We start from the raw sequence: 15,501 nt of genomic DNA on the forward strand, positions 1-15,501 counted from the left end.
ATCTAAACGTAAAGGTCAATGGTCAAACTTGACATAAGAAGAGACTGTCCGCTCTATATCTTGAAAATCCTTTGCTTGACAGACATCAAACTTGGTACACTGGTACATCTTTAGGAGTAGATAACCCCTATTAATTATCAGATCACATAGTGAAAAGTCAAGAGTCAAACAACTGGACATAGAAATATACTGTCTCATACTTGCTTCATACTTGGGTGTTTTAACGAACAGCTCAACATTATGACAAACGGAATGAAATCAGCTTCTCTGTCATCAACTTCCCTTATCTATGTACAGAGTAGCAATATTCCATTATCATCTTCATACATGAAAAAATGTTGTGGAGTTCTACAGATTTCGATTTATAATCGTTAAAATCATATTGCATTGCGTGTTGAATTTTTTATCAGTCACCCGCATTTTTAATTTAAAATAAATAATTTATTTCTAAGATTTCATTATGTCCACAGCAGTTTTCAGATAGCTAGGTATTTCTTTGGTTCACGTTAGATACCCATTATGATGAATTGAAGATAATTATGTCCTTGTAATAAATCGACGTTTAAGACCCACCCGTCTGCCCCCTTATCTATAAATAAAGCATCAATGCTTTCCTAAGGGAAAATAAAAAAAATTAGTGAATTTATAAGGTAGGCATTCTTCTCAAATTAACAGTCTTTTAAATATCTACAAACTTTTTTGTTTCATTTAATTGAAATATATATTTTCATTAAAAAAATGCAATTGATCCGCCACTTACTGCAAATGAAATGCGTCAGACTATCATGATGACAAGAGCATCGCGATAAATTTTCTCTCAAGGTGTCAGATTACATGGTATTTTTAGAAGGGTTGTGATTCGTTGTTATTTTTGTGTGGTGTCATAATACATATTGCTGTATAGATTAGACCACGCCCCCTTACTGGAACCTTAACTGTGCTGCGAGGGCTCAGGGCGGATGTGACCGGTCCACAGGGATGCTTACTCTTTTAGATACCTGATTCCACCTTTTCCATACTCAGGGATCCGTGTTTGTCCAACTCTCTATTTTGTATTCTTTATAGGAGTTATGAGATTGGTCACTGTTCATCATCTTCAGCTTTGCATTAAGCCATTTCAACCTATTATACTTAGTTTTTTACTTTTAAAACTAGGAAACGCTACTTTATCAGAGAGAGAGCCTGTGGAATTTTTATTGGAGCTACGACCAACAACATCCTTCAACACAGAAAAGACAGCTTCAGCATTAATTTGCTTTACTGTTGCGGTAGATGGGATGAAATTTGAGGGATATGGCAAGACAAAGACAGAAGCTCAACATGAAGCAGCAACTGCAGCTCTTAAAGCCCTATTCAATATTGTTTGTACTAAAGGTACTGTAGAAATGTTTTAAGAATTTTATATTGCTGCCTAACCTGTTTGTATGTCTTTTACAATTGCTCTATTGGTGTTTTTTTCTACAAAATAGGACTGGAAACGACTGAGGCCGACTCAGACAATGAGAGTATTGCTAGTGAAATATCCCTTGTGGGGGAGAGTGCAGATCAAAAGCTGAAGGAAGTATCAAGAAGAGATTCAAATCTTAATGATGTTCGAGATCAGTTGGAAAAAGATGTGTTCTCTTTTCTTGTAAAAGAATGTGGTGGATGCACCAGTTTGAAAAGATTTAAAGAGATGTACAATTCTCTACCTGAGGACTTTGATGAGTGGTTATTGAAGAAAAAGAAAATACTAGCTGTGTATAAGAAAGAAGGAAAACCTACGTATATTGCACCTTTCTTAAGAGATGCAGAAACTTGTCTTCATGAATTAGGCCTTGGAAATAGAAAAAGATGTCAACGGAGAAATTGCAATTATTTTCATGTTTGCATGTGGAACCTCAATGGTATGTGCAAACGTGGTGACAAATGTACATATGGACATACATTCACCTCCGGTAACAACAAAGAAATTAAATGCAAACTGGGACTGAATCGATTTCGGGATAAAGAAATTCGCACAATATTAAAATGCAGATATCCTCAAGTGTGCCCAGCATCCCACTGTGAAGCGAACACTCCCGAGGAGTGTCCATTTCTTCATGTCTGTTACAACTATATTCGAGATAAATGTCAAAATTCACCTTGCAGCAAAGGTCATACTTTAGATGATCCTCACAACAAATGGGTTTTATCTGTTTATGGAATGTCACGATGGCCTAGACAACAACTTGCTCGCTTAAAAGCTGTGGTTTCCATTCACCGTGGACCAAAGAGAAACACAAATGAAGAAGATACATCATTGGAAGTTGATAATCACGAAAAAGCTTCAGATTCCCTCAGCTCGTCAGAAAATTATTTAGCAGAAGGAGGTGATAATCCTATTGATGAGAGGGTGAAAAATTATGAAATAGAGCAAAATAAAGGAGAAAGCAAAAATGAAAGATCGGAGGAAGTATACAAGACCAAGCTTGAAAGACGAAATCGATGGGATAAGCCAGTTGAAGACACTGAATTCATGGCTGCTGTTACAACTAAAAATAATCCAAAGAAAAAACGTAAGATATTTTTTGTTAGTGAAAACGAATATTTATCTTTGTAATTTTCGTTTAAAGGAAAGGGACATCTCTATTTTTTGCAGCCCCGTCGACGTCACAAAGTCGGGGAATGAAAGATATACCAAAAATTTGTTTGGCGTTGAACAAATCCAGTGGACCATGTCCTGAAAAGTGTAGCAGGTATCATACGGAACTCCCCTATGAGTGGCAGATAAAGATATACGGAGAATGGGTCTGTTTTACAAGCAATGAAAACCAAAAAATAGAAAAGCAATATTGCCAACTATCTGATACAGTCGAAAGCGAGGTAAACTGACAAGCTTATGCATCTATTTAAAGAATATCTACTACATCATCAGTTGTTTCATCTTTCAAATTGATTGTTAGATTTTTTGCATTGGAATCGATTTTACAACTTACAAATGTCGATAGAACCAACACCATGTTTGCATTTAATATTTCAGACAAAGCATGATGGTAGAGATTACAAGATTCGACTTAATTTTCCGGATAATTATGGACTTTTCATCGAAATTGACGGCGAGCCTTTTAGTGGTCCTGACCGCCACATCATCAGACGTCTTTCCACAAAGTCATTTGCTGATAGTTTGGAAATAGCTTCTTCTGGTTCTTTTCACACGCAGTGGAGGTGGTACTATAAAGACAAAGCGGATGTCTGGATTCCATATGAAGGGGTATGTTTTCATAATGCCAAATCAATCCAATAAGGACTAAACTTATTACATAAAAAGGTGGAGAGAATACGATACATGAATCAGAATACAATTAAGATGAAGGATTAGCGACAACATGCCAAACGCTGCAATGTGTGATTTTTTTTCATGTGTTTCGTATACTTTTTCATTTGTATTATTAAAAATCATCGATCACTGTTCGTTATCTCCACCATGTATTGTATACATGTATGTATAATTTTCATTTTTATCGTATGCAAAGATGAAGATAACAAACAGTGATCCATCTCATAATTCTTTATTTGTATTCAATTGTTTTTCCCATTTTCATTCTATGTATTTTGTTTGTGTTGTATAATTTTTCATTTCAATCGTATATTTTCCATTTATGTTGAACAGCTTTTCATTTTTATTGAATAATGTTTTTGTATATAGATTCAAATGAAAAATCATACAAATGATTAGGCAATCACAACGGAAAAGTTCAAATATTGCAAATTTTGACAAGCCATAATTAGTCATGTCTGCCTTTATCATTAATGAAATGTTTTTACGAAACCTAATTGCTACAAAACATTAAAAGTTACATGCAGTCTTAAATACGCAATATTTCATCCCATATGTCATTTCTGCATGGCATGGACAGGGAATGCTCACTCCTCCTAGGCACCCGATCCCACCTCTGGTGTGTCCAGGGGTCCGTGTTTGCCCAACTATCTATTTTGTATTGGTTAAAGGAGTATGAGATTGATCTCTGTTCGTTATCTTCGCCTTTCATCACTAGTATTGAGGATGGCATATACTGATATCTTTTTACCAAGTATGAGACAAATTCTTCAACAAATATTTTTTCCATGGCTCTGTTCTGCCGATTTTTAAAAGTTCAGTTAGCGAGACATAGCATAAAAAAAATCAATTATAGAAGAATTCTTGTAATTAGGTAGGAGTATAAGATATCAAAGTTGACATAAAAATAAGTGGGGTTCCGCATACACTACGTATTCTTTGATAATGAAGTCGAACAGTCTACTGGAATTCCCATGGGCACAAATTGTACTCCTTTGCTAGCTGACCTATCATTATATTCTTTTGAGCCAGAATTCATTCAAAAGATTCTATTTGAAAAGAAATAACTTGCTGTGCCTTTATTTCAACATTTATATCTATCGACGATATTTTACCTATTGACAATGTTGATTTCCATTCCATACGTTGATTCGATGTATCTTAGTGATCTCGAAATAAAGAATATTACAGTCTTCCATATCTGCTTCACATTTGGATATTTCATTCAACATACAAGTTTCAACACTCGTTTGAAGTCAATATTTCGGAGAGTCATAAGGTCGTTATGATGATCTTATTTGCAAATAGAAAATGTCGTTATGTCGAATGCTGTCTAACGTGTTTCATACCATGATTTGGTCGTTCTGTGGATACTAATGTTGACTATGGCTCACAGAAACAGGTGCTGACAAGCAAAGGTTATTTCAACAATAAGCTTCATACACCAGAAATAAAGAAAAGAGAGGATAAGGAAATGAAGAAATATAGACATTTGAGATAAGCCATCAATAAAATTCAAATGTGATGGCTGATCTCCATGATAGTGTTCTGTATGACTTGCTGTTCGATGGTGTTTGTTAGTAACAGAAGAAATAAAAAAAGATATTTGAGACATGATACATTTTAATCTGTTAATCACATGTTACTTTGTAGGATGATTTTCAGTCCACTTTGGAGTTAAAATATCTGAAAGGACAGAAGACGTATGTATTTACCAGACTGAATCATGGATTAAAGTATCGAATAAGTTTCTCTGAGATGCAGGAAACCAACTTAGATACACAAGAAGCTCAAGCTATACGTAGACGTCCATTGTTTATTTCATTTTCCGATGTGCGTGCCAAGAATTAGTAAGTTTTCCTTTATTTCACATGTTAGCAATATCATATTATTTGCCTTCTTTAGACTAGGTGCTACCCATGATTGTGGGCCATTCATTTCTTGTCTAACTGTGAGAGTATTTATTTCTATTTTATCTCACGTGTTTGTCCAACTATCTATTTTGTATTGCTTATACAAGTTATGATATGCATCACTGTTCGTTATATTCGCCTTCATGGTACATAAGAATACTAAATGCTACATTCAATCTGAATTTAGTACTACTAATTGCAGTTTGAAATCTGTGAGGGTTACCATTCTTCATCCAGTACCTCCTGGTTGGTGTCTATGGGATCTCGCTCATGATTTCGAACAAGTGGAACTGGAACAAATTACAGAAGAGTTTAAGAAGATTGAGAAAGATTTTTTCACATCGATGAACTACAAATTCTTCAGAATAGAGAACATATATCGTGTACAGAACAAAACTCTTTGGAATGAGTATGAAAAGTTAGTTTTCTCATTTCTGATTTTGTTCAAAAAGGTTGCGGTACATGTAGCTCAGTGTTAGACCGTTCGCTTCGTAATCGGGAGTTCGAGTCTCGCTCGTACCATGGCCGTGTCAAACTTAAGACATTAAAATGGGTAATGATTGCTATTTCGCCAAACACTCGGCATTTAGAAATGAGAATCATGGGTCTTTCGAATATGACCTTACAAGCGGAGGTCCCTTGTCGCAGCAGGAGTTGGCACAATAAAGAACATAACACAAGGCTACGATATGTCTAAATTTGTGGTACTTCACCTACAGCTAGCTGGTGACGTCTGAATATGAATGAAAAAATCATCTATCAATCAACGAATCATTTTGTCCAGTGTATGTATGTGCGCGTGTGTATTTACGTAAGTATGTGTGTTTAAAGCTTATATAAAGTACTGTTATATAAGTATACGTGAAACACGTTTCGGTGGGAATATAGTATTTTGCTAATTAATCGGTATGTTTGTGTACCTATTCTTTCCGATATTATCCAACACTACCTCACATAAGGAATCTGAATTCTTACATGTAGATTTCCAAATTCCCAAATTGAATGAGTATTTTACGTTTTATGCTTGACGCGCAAAAGCACGAGAGGAGATAAAACCCGCGAGGTCCCTGTCACACAGTAAACGGTCTATTCACTGAGACACTATAATAAAATCAAATTCGCTGATAATCTAACAAAATAGAATTGCATTTCACTGGTTACCTGATTACATGGTCAAACTTGAACAGAATGAACCTGAAAAAAAACAACAACAGAGAAACCAGGACTCTTGAAACAGCTTTTTCCTATCCTTATAAATCAGTAACATGTATTTGGGTTTTTAAAGAAAATATTCTAACATGTTGTATCCCATATATAGGAGAAAAGAATTCATGGAATTTGACATGAAGAAGATAGAATCGAGAATCGAAGGAAGACATTTGTTCCACGGGACAGGCTCCATGGATGAATGTTATGGAATATGTACCAGCAACTTCGATCTTCAATCAAGTGGTAAAAATGCTACTGCGTATGGAAAAGGGTTATAATTCAATGTGAGTGCCAAACACAGCCATAGTTACACGATGGGGCCACGCCGGGCTATGTTTCAGGCCAAAGTGTTGGTGGGTCGTTACGCGAAAGGTGAGGAAAGTGTGACCTCTCCTCCCACCATCCCAAATGAGGATCACAGGTGATATGACTCGTGTGTAGATAACGTACAGAATCCAAGCATATTTGTCGTGTTTGATAGAAATCAAAGTTACCCGGCATATTTGATTGTCTACAAAGAGAAATTGGGATCTTCGAAACCTTTCTCGGAAACCTCCTTTTGTACATTAACATAAATTTTACTTGTTTCATGTTTTAAGAAGATTTGGAAGCGTAATGATCAGAAGAATAACAATACTGGATATAGTGCAATAATTCATTGTTTTAAGTAATAGTACGCTAGCTTTACTTCATTATCTTGGCGCTCGTGAAAGTAAATCAAGATATGAAAGTCACGAATGTCTGAAATTAAAGTGTCGAATATCGTAAAAACCTTGACATTAGCACTTCTCATCACATTCTATGATATTCCCTTGTATTCCGTGTGTTACATATACCTGTGTTAAAGGCACTATCATGGATTGATATTTTGCATAAATCACACTTTTGTATACAAGTATTTTCTGTACAGCTTCACACAATTAATTCGAACCACAAGGCATTGATATGTGTATGGGATTATTTTATCAAAAAACTTTAAAACAACTGTACTCCCACACATCCCTTCCCCAAATACAGAGAGGAAAGAGAAATATATCTACAGTCCCGGAAACGTTCTTCTTTCCCACTTGAACGGTGAGGGAACAGTGAACGCACGGTGATCGAACGGTGAACGCAAAATGATCTATTGGCTCGTAATGTTTCGGATTTTCCCCTGGGATTTTACTTATTTCATAATCAAGTAATAAAATACATGTACATGTCTATTTCATCAATTAATAAAAAATGAATTAAACCGGAATCGTGATGCAGCATAATTAACAGTTCTGGAGATTTTTAATGTAATATATTTTTGTACAAGTACCGAGTACACATATATATATTTCATGAAATTATCGCAAATTGTACATTAATACACGCAACAGTCATACACAGACAAAAGTAAATTTCGGAAGTATATTGTGTATACCATTACATGCACAGATACATTTAATGCATGGGTATATTCTACATGCGTCGTAACATCCAGGATTTACAGGTGTTCATGTATGGCTTCAAACTTTACAAGCTCGATCGTTTGGGATACCTGTAATTAACAAACACCCCCGAAAGGAGTCAAGATAGATGCAGTAAACAAACAATACGGACAGTATACCCTGTGTCAACACCTCAACACTTCTAACAGTATTAAATATTCCTACTTACATTTTGTGTCGTTCATTTGTCGCAGCTACATCGACCCGAGGAAATAATCCTAGAATTTATGCAAGTACAAAACTTACTATTTTTATTATTAATGTGACCATAGATTGCATTTAGATCGAGCAATATTTGTATAATGTTTAAAGACTAATGCAGAAACGTACCAGATAAACTATTACATCTTTGCATTAAGGACAAATGTTACAAAAGTTTCAAATTTGGCAAGAGTAGTAAATATCAGTTTATTGACAATGTCTTTCATAAATATAGGGGAAAATAGCTATATCAATTTGACATTCTGACACGTACATACGGTACAATGTACATTATGTAGCATCGGTTGTTTGTTTTTATTTTTCAAAGTAGGGGGAGGGGTGACTTGTTTAATACTCGTGTCAAGCAATGCAAAATAATTATAATAATTTGTGCTTCTGCCCAAACTTGTAAATGCTAAATCGTCAACACAGGGGAAAAGGTTTTCATTACCTGAAACTGCCTTATTTTTTGTACTTGGGTTAAATTCATAACGACAAACTCTTATATTCGTCTCTCATTAAGAATTTTTTGAATAAAAGTTCAAATGAGCCTTTCGGCATTCACAGTGAATAATCCTGACATTTTGTACTTCAAAATTAAATTTCTGATATAGTAAGAAAGTCTTCTTCCACTTTTACGCACACGTTCAATTTTCATTTTTGCCTTGCTATCAAGATTGGTCATTTCATTTTGGTGTTCCGAATGACAATGAAAAGATTGAACGATGAACGAACGGTGAGCGCACGCTGAACGCTTTGTGAACGGTGAACGAACGGTGAGCGCACGGTGAACGCAAAACTGTGAACGGAGAGCGCACACAGAACGCACGCTGAACGTACGGTGAACGCACGCTGAACGAGCGGTGAACGCACGCTGAGCGAACAGTGAACGAACGGTGAGCGAACGGAAAAATGGTAAAATAGAACGTTTCGGGGACTGTATACCTTATCAGGAAAAATAAGCTACAATTTCAATACAAAGAGTATATCGTTTATAACGATTTAGAATTAACTTTAGTGTCTTTCTAGTGTTGTGCGCACTGATTTTGATTACGAATAACTCCGGGTTTTTTTTTTTTTATCTTTTATACGGCTGATATGAACAGAAAATTCGTTTATAAAAAAACCCAGCCAGGATGATAGTAACGAAAGTTTTTACGTTACTATCATCATTCATTTCCGTTACTATCATCTTCGCTGTTTTTTCAACGACGAATTTTCTGTTCATATGAGCCGTATAAAAGATAAAATAACACCTGATCGTAATTGTTGCTAGTGTATGATATTTCTTAACTACATATCATTCGCAAATAATCAATACAAATAGATATAATAAGTAAACGTGGTCTTTCCGGAATTTCCTTCCGCCATCTTGGGATGATAGTAACGATCGTTACTATCATCAGTTTAATACCAGTGATGTTGTGATATTAAGCATAAACACTCGTATCTGGTGGCTATTTTACAAATCAATCGTAAATCGTAAACTTAGTCGTAAATCTGAACGTAGCACATGCGACCTTTTTGCGTACAGGTACGACTTGGGATTTACGAACAATATTGATCATAACTCTACGAGTGGTCTACGACTCTCGTAAGTGTTCCTACTTGCACGTAAATGAGCAATATGACCACCATACTGACCCTACTTCACACCATTTGTGGTAGTATTTACCTGACTGAGTTTATTGAAAACGATCACAATGACTTGCATGAAAATATTGTGTATCGGAGCCCAGATTTAAAATTAATCACAGTTATCCTTCTTTGCTACGCACAGCAATATAAGGCAATAACTTCATCGCTTCACTCTATTATTCCACTATCACTAATTCCTACTGTAAGGGGGATAGTCAATAAGTATGTCGAACGTCGCATGTAAAGATACCGAAAACGGGGGTGGGGATTGTAGCCATATTTGCCTGCGTCACCGTTAGTGAACATGTATACATGTACATAACATTAGACAGAATTTTCAAGATGCAATAAAATTCTTGTAGGCATTTTCAGATTGTGTTGAAGTAAAAGTACATGCATATACTACTTACTTACATTTCATTTCGTTAGGTACCGAAAGGCGTTCGAATTCATGTATTCCCCAATTAGTTTATTTAACTACCAGAATTGATCTCAAAAGAAGAATTTTTTTTCTTTTGCAGAGCAGAAATAAATGATTACGGGTTTACGTCGTTTTTGGCAATATTTCCGTCATTTTACAGTGGCAGAGCTAAAATGAATTCATTTTGAAGTACATCTTGATCAAATGCAAGTGCGGAGTTGTTCCTTTAAATTCTTCAGCGTCATTAGAAAAAAAAAAATGATAAAAAAATTAAAACAATGCAGGTTTTTTTTTTTCTTTTAAAATGAAAAAGTGAAGATAACGAGAGAATAATGCAGGATTGTGTTTTATATTTATGAAAAGGTGACTACAGCGAACAGTGCTTAATCTCTAAATCAGTACATGAAAGGTGAAGATAAAAACAGCAGAACAGCTTTTCTTGTTGACTTAGATTTTTCATACAAATACAACGCTACCTTTCTTCTCCGTTTGCTCCCCACCCCTCAACTTTCAATAACGACGCTAAACTGTGTCTGAACTCACTATATATCTCATAGTAAGTAACGTGTGCTTGTGCTTACTAAAAAGTTGTCCAAGTTTACGCAGAAAACGTGATCTAGTTTGGCATTCTAAATATTAAAACCTCGACGGAATCAGGGACGACATAATGGTTACAATATTATATATTCTCGCGCGTACGCGGGGTTTCATTCAGTTAATGTGAAATTTCTACATACAGCTGTGTGTCTATTTCCAGTGTGTACCCTTTGAGCCAGATGTACAAAATGAAATTATTCCTGAATGAATTACACCCAAACCAAACAGTAACCATTATGACATCACAGAAATGTTAAAACATACGTTTGTTATAGTTCTACAATGCATGCATGCGATTTCTCTGAATATTCATATATTTGTGAATAAAGTTTGTACGTTAAAATATTTTGGGTCTTTTCATAGTTTGTGTTGTGAAAGGGTTTACTATTCCTTGTAAATAAAAGAAAACTTGGTAAGCGATGCAATTCTACACCATACAATTTGTACACATATGTAGCAATGCAAAATGTAATAACCAGGCACGTAAGTATAGGTGGGGTAGGGAGCCGAAAAAAGATGAATAATTTGTTTGTCAAAATATCGTGCCAAGCACAAAATAGATAATAAACAACATTGTAGCACAAACTCAGATTTGGAAATTCTCATCAATTACTAATATTTTATTTTGAATTATTGTGGGATTAAATGAAATTTGTGCTATCAATCAGTGAGAGCAATATTGAGTTACTGTGCTCTTTTCATGAATTCACGATAGCTTTTGTGTTTTTTATATGTATATAAAATTTATTATTTTAACCTAACCCCACCTCCCGACCGCCCCCCCCCCCACCCTCAAAAAACCCCAATCAACAACAGGTACAGATTTTTGCGTTTATTACATTTTGCGTAGTTACAAGCAGGTATAGAATATTTTTGATTATGTACTTTAGTGCCAGAATAAACATGCAATGTATGCGTAAGTTTATTTTTAGACCTTTAAAAACTGACTTTAAACTTCTACGTAAATCTTAATCTTTAGGTAAGTGTGTTATCCATTTAAAACGTGACCCTAATATGTTCATGTATGTAGTTACTCTGACATTATTCTATTAGTCTTTGGTCTTGCCAATCCTGTATTAAAACATACTTGTAATATTTGGTAGTGCTGTTTCAGTAAAATACATTACAACGCTTATATATATGTACACTGTATTACTGTATATGTATGTGTTGTACATTCTTTATCTCAATAGAGCTGACTTGAATTGTAAGTAGAAAGGTAGGGCATTTTGTAAACATATAGTACTAAACATCATCAGAAAACACATCATTAATTACCACAAGAAGCATCTGAAGCAGATTGGAAATTGGGAGTTCTTGAAGCTGTAACAACTCATGTAGATGTTGTTATAAAAACAACATATACATGTGTGATATTGGCAACTGGTCGGCAGAAAGTAAGAAAAATAAACAATGATATGAAATCTACCACATTCACACATGCAATAGAATGTTTATAGAGAGCGATTTATTTGAGAGAGAGAGAGAACGAATCGGACCAAACATATATGTAGACGAAAATTTCAAAACATCTTTAAAGTCCATGGCTCGAGTGATTTTGTGATACGATTTTCTTGTGAAAATAACAATGTACATTTTCAGTTGTATATAACTACAATATGTATTTAAAATTCCTCATTATCCTGAGACTCAATTGTAGCTGCACGTTCGATGATAGATGTAGGTTTCTATAAGACAATAATGAATTGTGTTTTGACGTGTGATTTAAATGACCTTATATTTCTCATTGCTTGCAACATAAATATTTGGCCTACATTTGCTATACAACCAAGTAAATACGTTATCCAGTTATCATGTGTGACTGACAAATGGCGATCTTCATTTACTGATTAGATAGAGAAGGGCTTTACGTATTGTACAATGAGGAATGAACTAAGACATCTTTAAAGACGCATGTGCACAATGTTAGCAACATATTTTGATATTTCACGATTAAAAATCATCATCTACCATGAAAGTACTTGACATGTGTAAAACATAGCAATAAGGAGTGCATGTGAACTGCTAAGTAGAATAGAAATCAAACCAAACTAAACGAGCTACTTCACTGATTGATTGATTGATGTTTTCCGCCACATTCAACAATCTGGTGGCGCCCAGTTTTTATCGGTAAAAGAGGGAACCCAGATATAATGTACCTGGGAAGGGACCACCGACCTTCCGAAAGTAAACTGGGAAACTTTCTCACTTACCGGCGCGAGCGGGATTTGAACCCGCGCCGACAGAGGTGAGAGGCCGTGTGATTTTGATCGCGATACTCTAACCACTTGGCCACGAAGCCCTACTTCACAAATACAACCTGATCTACTTTATAAATACAATCTGACATACTTTTCAAATACAATCTGATCTAATTTATAAATACAACCTGATGTTATTAAATCAAATGTCGTAATGTTATCTATCGTGTTTCAGATCGATTATTATACCGTCCTATGCATACCGTTTTTAACTACGGATTATTCTGTTTGCCTGACCAAGACATAGGGTCACGGCAGATGTGACCGGTCGACAGGAGATGCATACTTCTCATAGGCACCTGATGCTAACTGTGGTGTGTCTGGTGATCCGTGTTTTTCCTCTATTTTATTTCATATTCATTTTTGGATTGAAGAGATTGATAATTATATGTGCCTTCACTTTTAAGATTTGGTGTTTATTATAATTCATATGCAAGTTTTATCACGTCATGACCACAGAGACATTTTGGTGCCATAACATGGATCTGTAAAGATTTTGATTTTGATTTTGAAACTACATAGCGCAAATTTGAACGCACCACAATTCTGAATGTTTGGTGTTTTTGACTTCCCATTCCCTGGTACTAAAAAACAATATTCCCCGTGTTTATGTATTTCAAATGGTCCTTCCGCGATTGCTGACTTTGCAAATCAATAAATTTTGGAATTTCCCTTATCCTTGTGCATATCTGCATTCTTGACTGGATATGTTGCAAGAAAAATCCTGAAAGCTTTACAACAGCAGTTTATGATATATTTCCGGCAAATACACGAAGTAATTGACAAGGGGCCTATGGAAGGTGAAACCTATACATCATCATGCACGGATCCAGAAATTGTTTGGATAGGCGTTCCATTGTGGGTTATGTTTCCTATTTACACCTTAATTGCACCAAAATTCTAACAAATTGAAAATAGTAAAAACAATAAATGTATTCAACCTTATTATTCATTTGGATTCCTCAGTATGTGAATGGAGATGCATATAATGTTTAGCCTAAATGAGATATTGATCACTGTCCGTTATCATCGCCTTTCATGTAAATGGCCAGGAAGAATATTTAACGGTATTTACACTATGCTTACGTTTATTCCTTTAAGTTCGGTAGTTAGCATCATATATTAGAGGGTATTTGTGGTTTGAAATTCAGGGAAGCAGATAGATCATTTGACATAGTGTAGCGGACAGTGTAAGAGGGAACTGATACTGCATCGATAGAGATCTACCTTTTCTAGTGATGTGGTAGAGTCTCTCTCTTGATCACGCAACTTAAGAAACAGCGAGCGTGATCAGCACTTGGCTGGGTGACCGCCATCGTCGGATACCCACGGGTGATCTCGTCTTTTACTCATCACCCGTGGGCAAACTCGCCGAAATATCATCGTAAAATATGTTGATTTGTTAATTATAGACAACCAATAAGAAAATTGGAACTGTTCAATTTTGAAAATATATTTATTAGTTTGCTATTTATGCTAAATATCTTGACGCTCGTTAAAAGGCGCAAATTTTGTCGTACAGTCACTTATATGAAATACCAGTCTAAACTTTTATGGGAGTACCTTTCTCAAACTGCGAAATACACCGATGAGGGGATTTATTTGCAATCGGTGTGTTTACTATGGAAAAGTTTTTGTCGTTGCTGAACATACATATGTAACATAAACTTTGATTCGTTAATTTGCCATCGCGACTCTATGCAGCAGCCATTCAAATAACCCGCGATACATACGATAATTTTGGGGCGAGTTTGCCCACGGGTGATGGTTAAAAGATGGTATCCGATGATGGGTGACCGCTACACGTTACAAATGTAAGAATGCTCTCATTTCTTGATCATTTACAGGTATGGGGATACATACATCTAATTAAATGTATCACAAAGTAGAACGTTTCAAGCCACCCAGGCGTAAGAATTAAGCTTTCTTAATTGCACAAAAGTGATAACGAATGTAAGCTTCATGGAAAATAGTAAAAACACGGATGTTTACATTTGTATGCGTGTTATTTAGCCGCATATACAACGTTTAAAGGTTTGTAATGCTCTGTTTATTCCTTTAAAAACTTCCCCCATGCAGTGGTTATGATTTGTGCGTCTGTGGAAACGCTAGTATTCCACTCTACACTGTAACAATGCTGTCATTACAGGAACATTTACAGGTAAGGGAACCATACTTTGGATTTAACGTATCACAAAGTACATTCCTGTGAAAATTTAGGGCTTAAAGAAGAAAAAATATTAATTCAAATAACACATCCACTTTCGTTTTGAACATCCCACAGTACGTGACTCATAAATGTCTGTATTTCCCAACGTCCCCTGTCTTATTAAGAGCCATTCTCTGTAAACATCAACATTTTTATTATAGGGGTGGAAAAGTACCCTCACCGATTTCACACATGCCAACTTTTAAAAATCCCCATGGGGGATTTTGCGCGCGACGACCTTTTTTCAAAGCTCAAAATTCACGACATTTTAGCATGAAA

At 35.5% G+C, this 15,501-nt stretch overlaps 2 protein-coding genes across 5 annotated transcripts in view; both read left to right on the forward strand.

Moving 5' to 3' along the window:
- LOC125664361 (protein mono-ADP-ribosyltransferase PARP12-like) overlaps positions 1 to 11,179 on the forward strand; it is a 38,864-nt gene extending 27,685 nt beyond the window's left edge. For 2 of the 3 annotated variants that reach the window (XM_056151922.1, XM_056151925.1), the window contains exons 3-9: positions 1,156 to 1,374; positions 1,470 to 2,537; positions 2,621 to 2,844; positions 3,002 to 3,232; positions 4,952 to 5,148; positions 5,414 to 5,629; positions 6,530 to 11,179. In XM_056151922.1, coding sequence (XP_056007897.1) covers positions 1,156 to 1,374; positions 1,470 to 2,537; positions 2,621 to 2,844; positions 3,002 to 3,232; positions 4,952 to 5,148; positions 5,414 to 5,629; positions 6,530 to 6,698 — 2,324 coding nt within the window. In that variant the 3' untranslated portion in view covers positions 6,699 to 11,179. Of the gene's footprint in view, positions 1 to 212; positions 1,375 to 1,469; positions 2,538 to 2,620; positions 2,845 to 3,001; positions 3,233 to 4,951; positions 5,149 to 5,413; positions 5,630 to 6,529 lie in introns of those variants that run through there. The other variant, XM_056151918.1, reaches the window with a different exon arrangement.
- The window catches only part of LOC125664363 (transient receptor potential cation channel subfamily A member 1-like), a 220,401-nt gene that overhangs the window by 179,517 nt on the left and 25,383 nt on the right, over positions 1 to 15,501 (forward strand). Inside the window, exon 1 of one of the 2 annotated variants that reach the window (XM_056151939.1) lies at positions 15,074 to 15,174. The exons of the other annotated variant lie outside the window; for it this stretch is intronic. The gene's annotated coding sequence lies outside the window, so the exon portion shown is untranslated. Of the gene's footprint in view, positions 1 to 15,073; positions 15,175 to 15,501 lie in introns of those variants that run through there. 2 annotated transcript variants of the gene reach the window in all.

The sequence above is a fragment of the Ostrea edulis genome, chromosome 1 (assembly GCF_947568905.1).
Source record: "Ostrea edulis chromosome 1, xbOstEdul1.1, whole genome shotgun sequence".
Taxonomy (NCBI): Eukaryota; Metazoa; Mollusca; class Bivalvia; order Ostreida; family Ostreidae; genus Ostrea; species Ostrea edulis.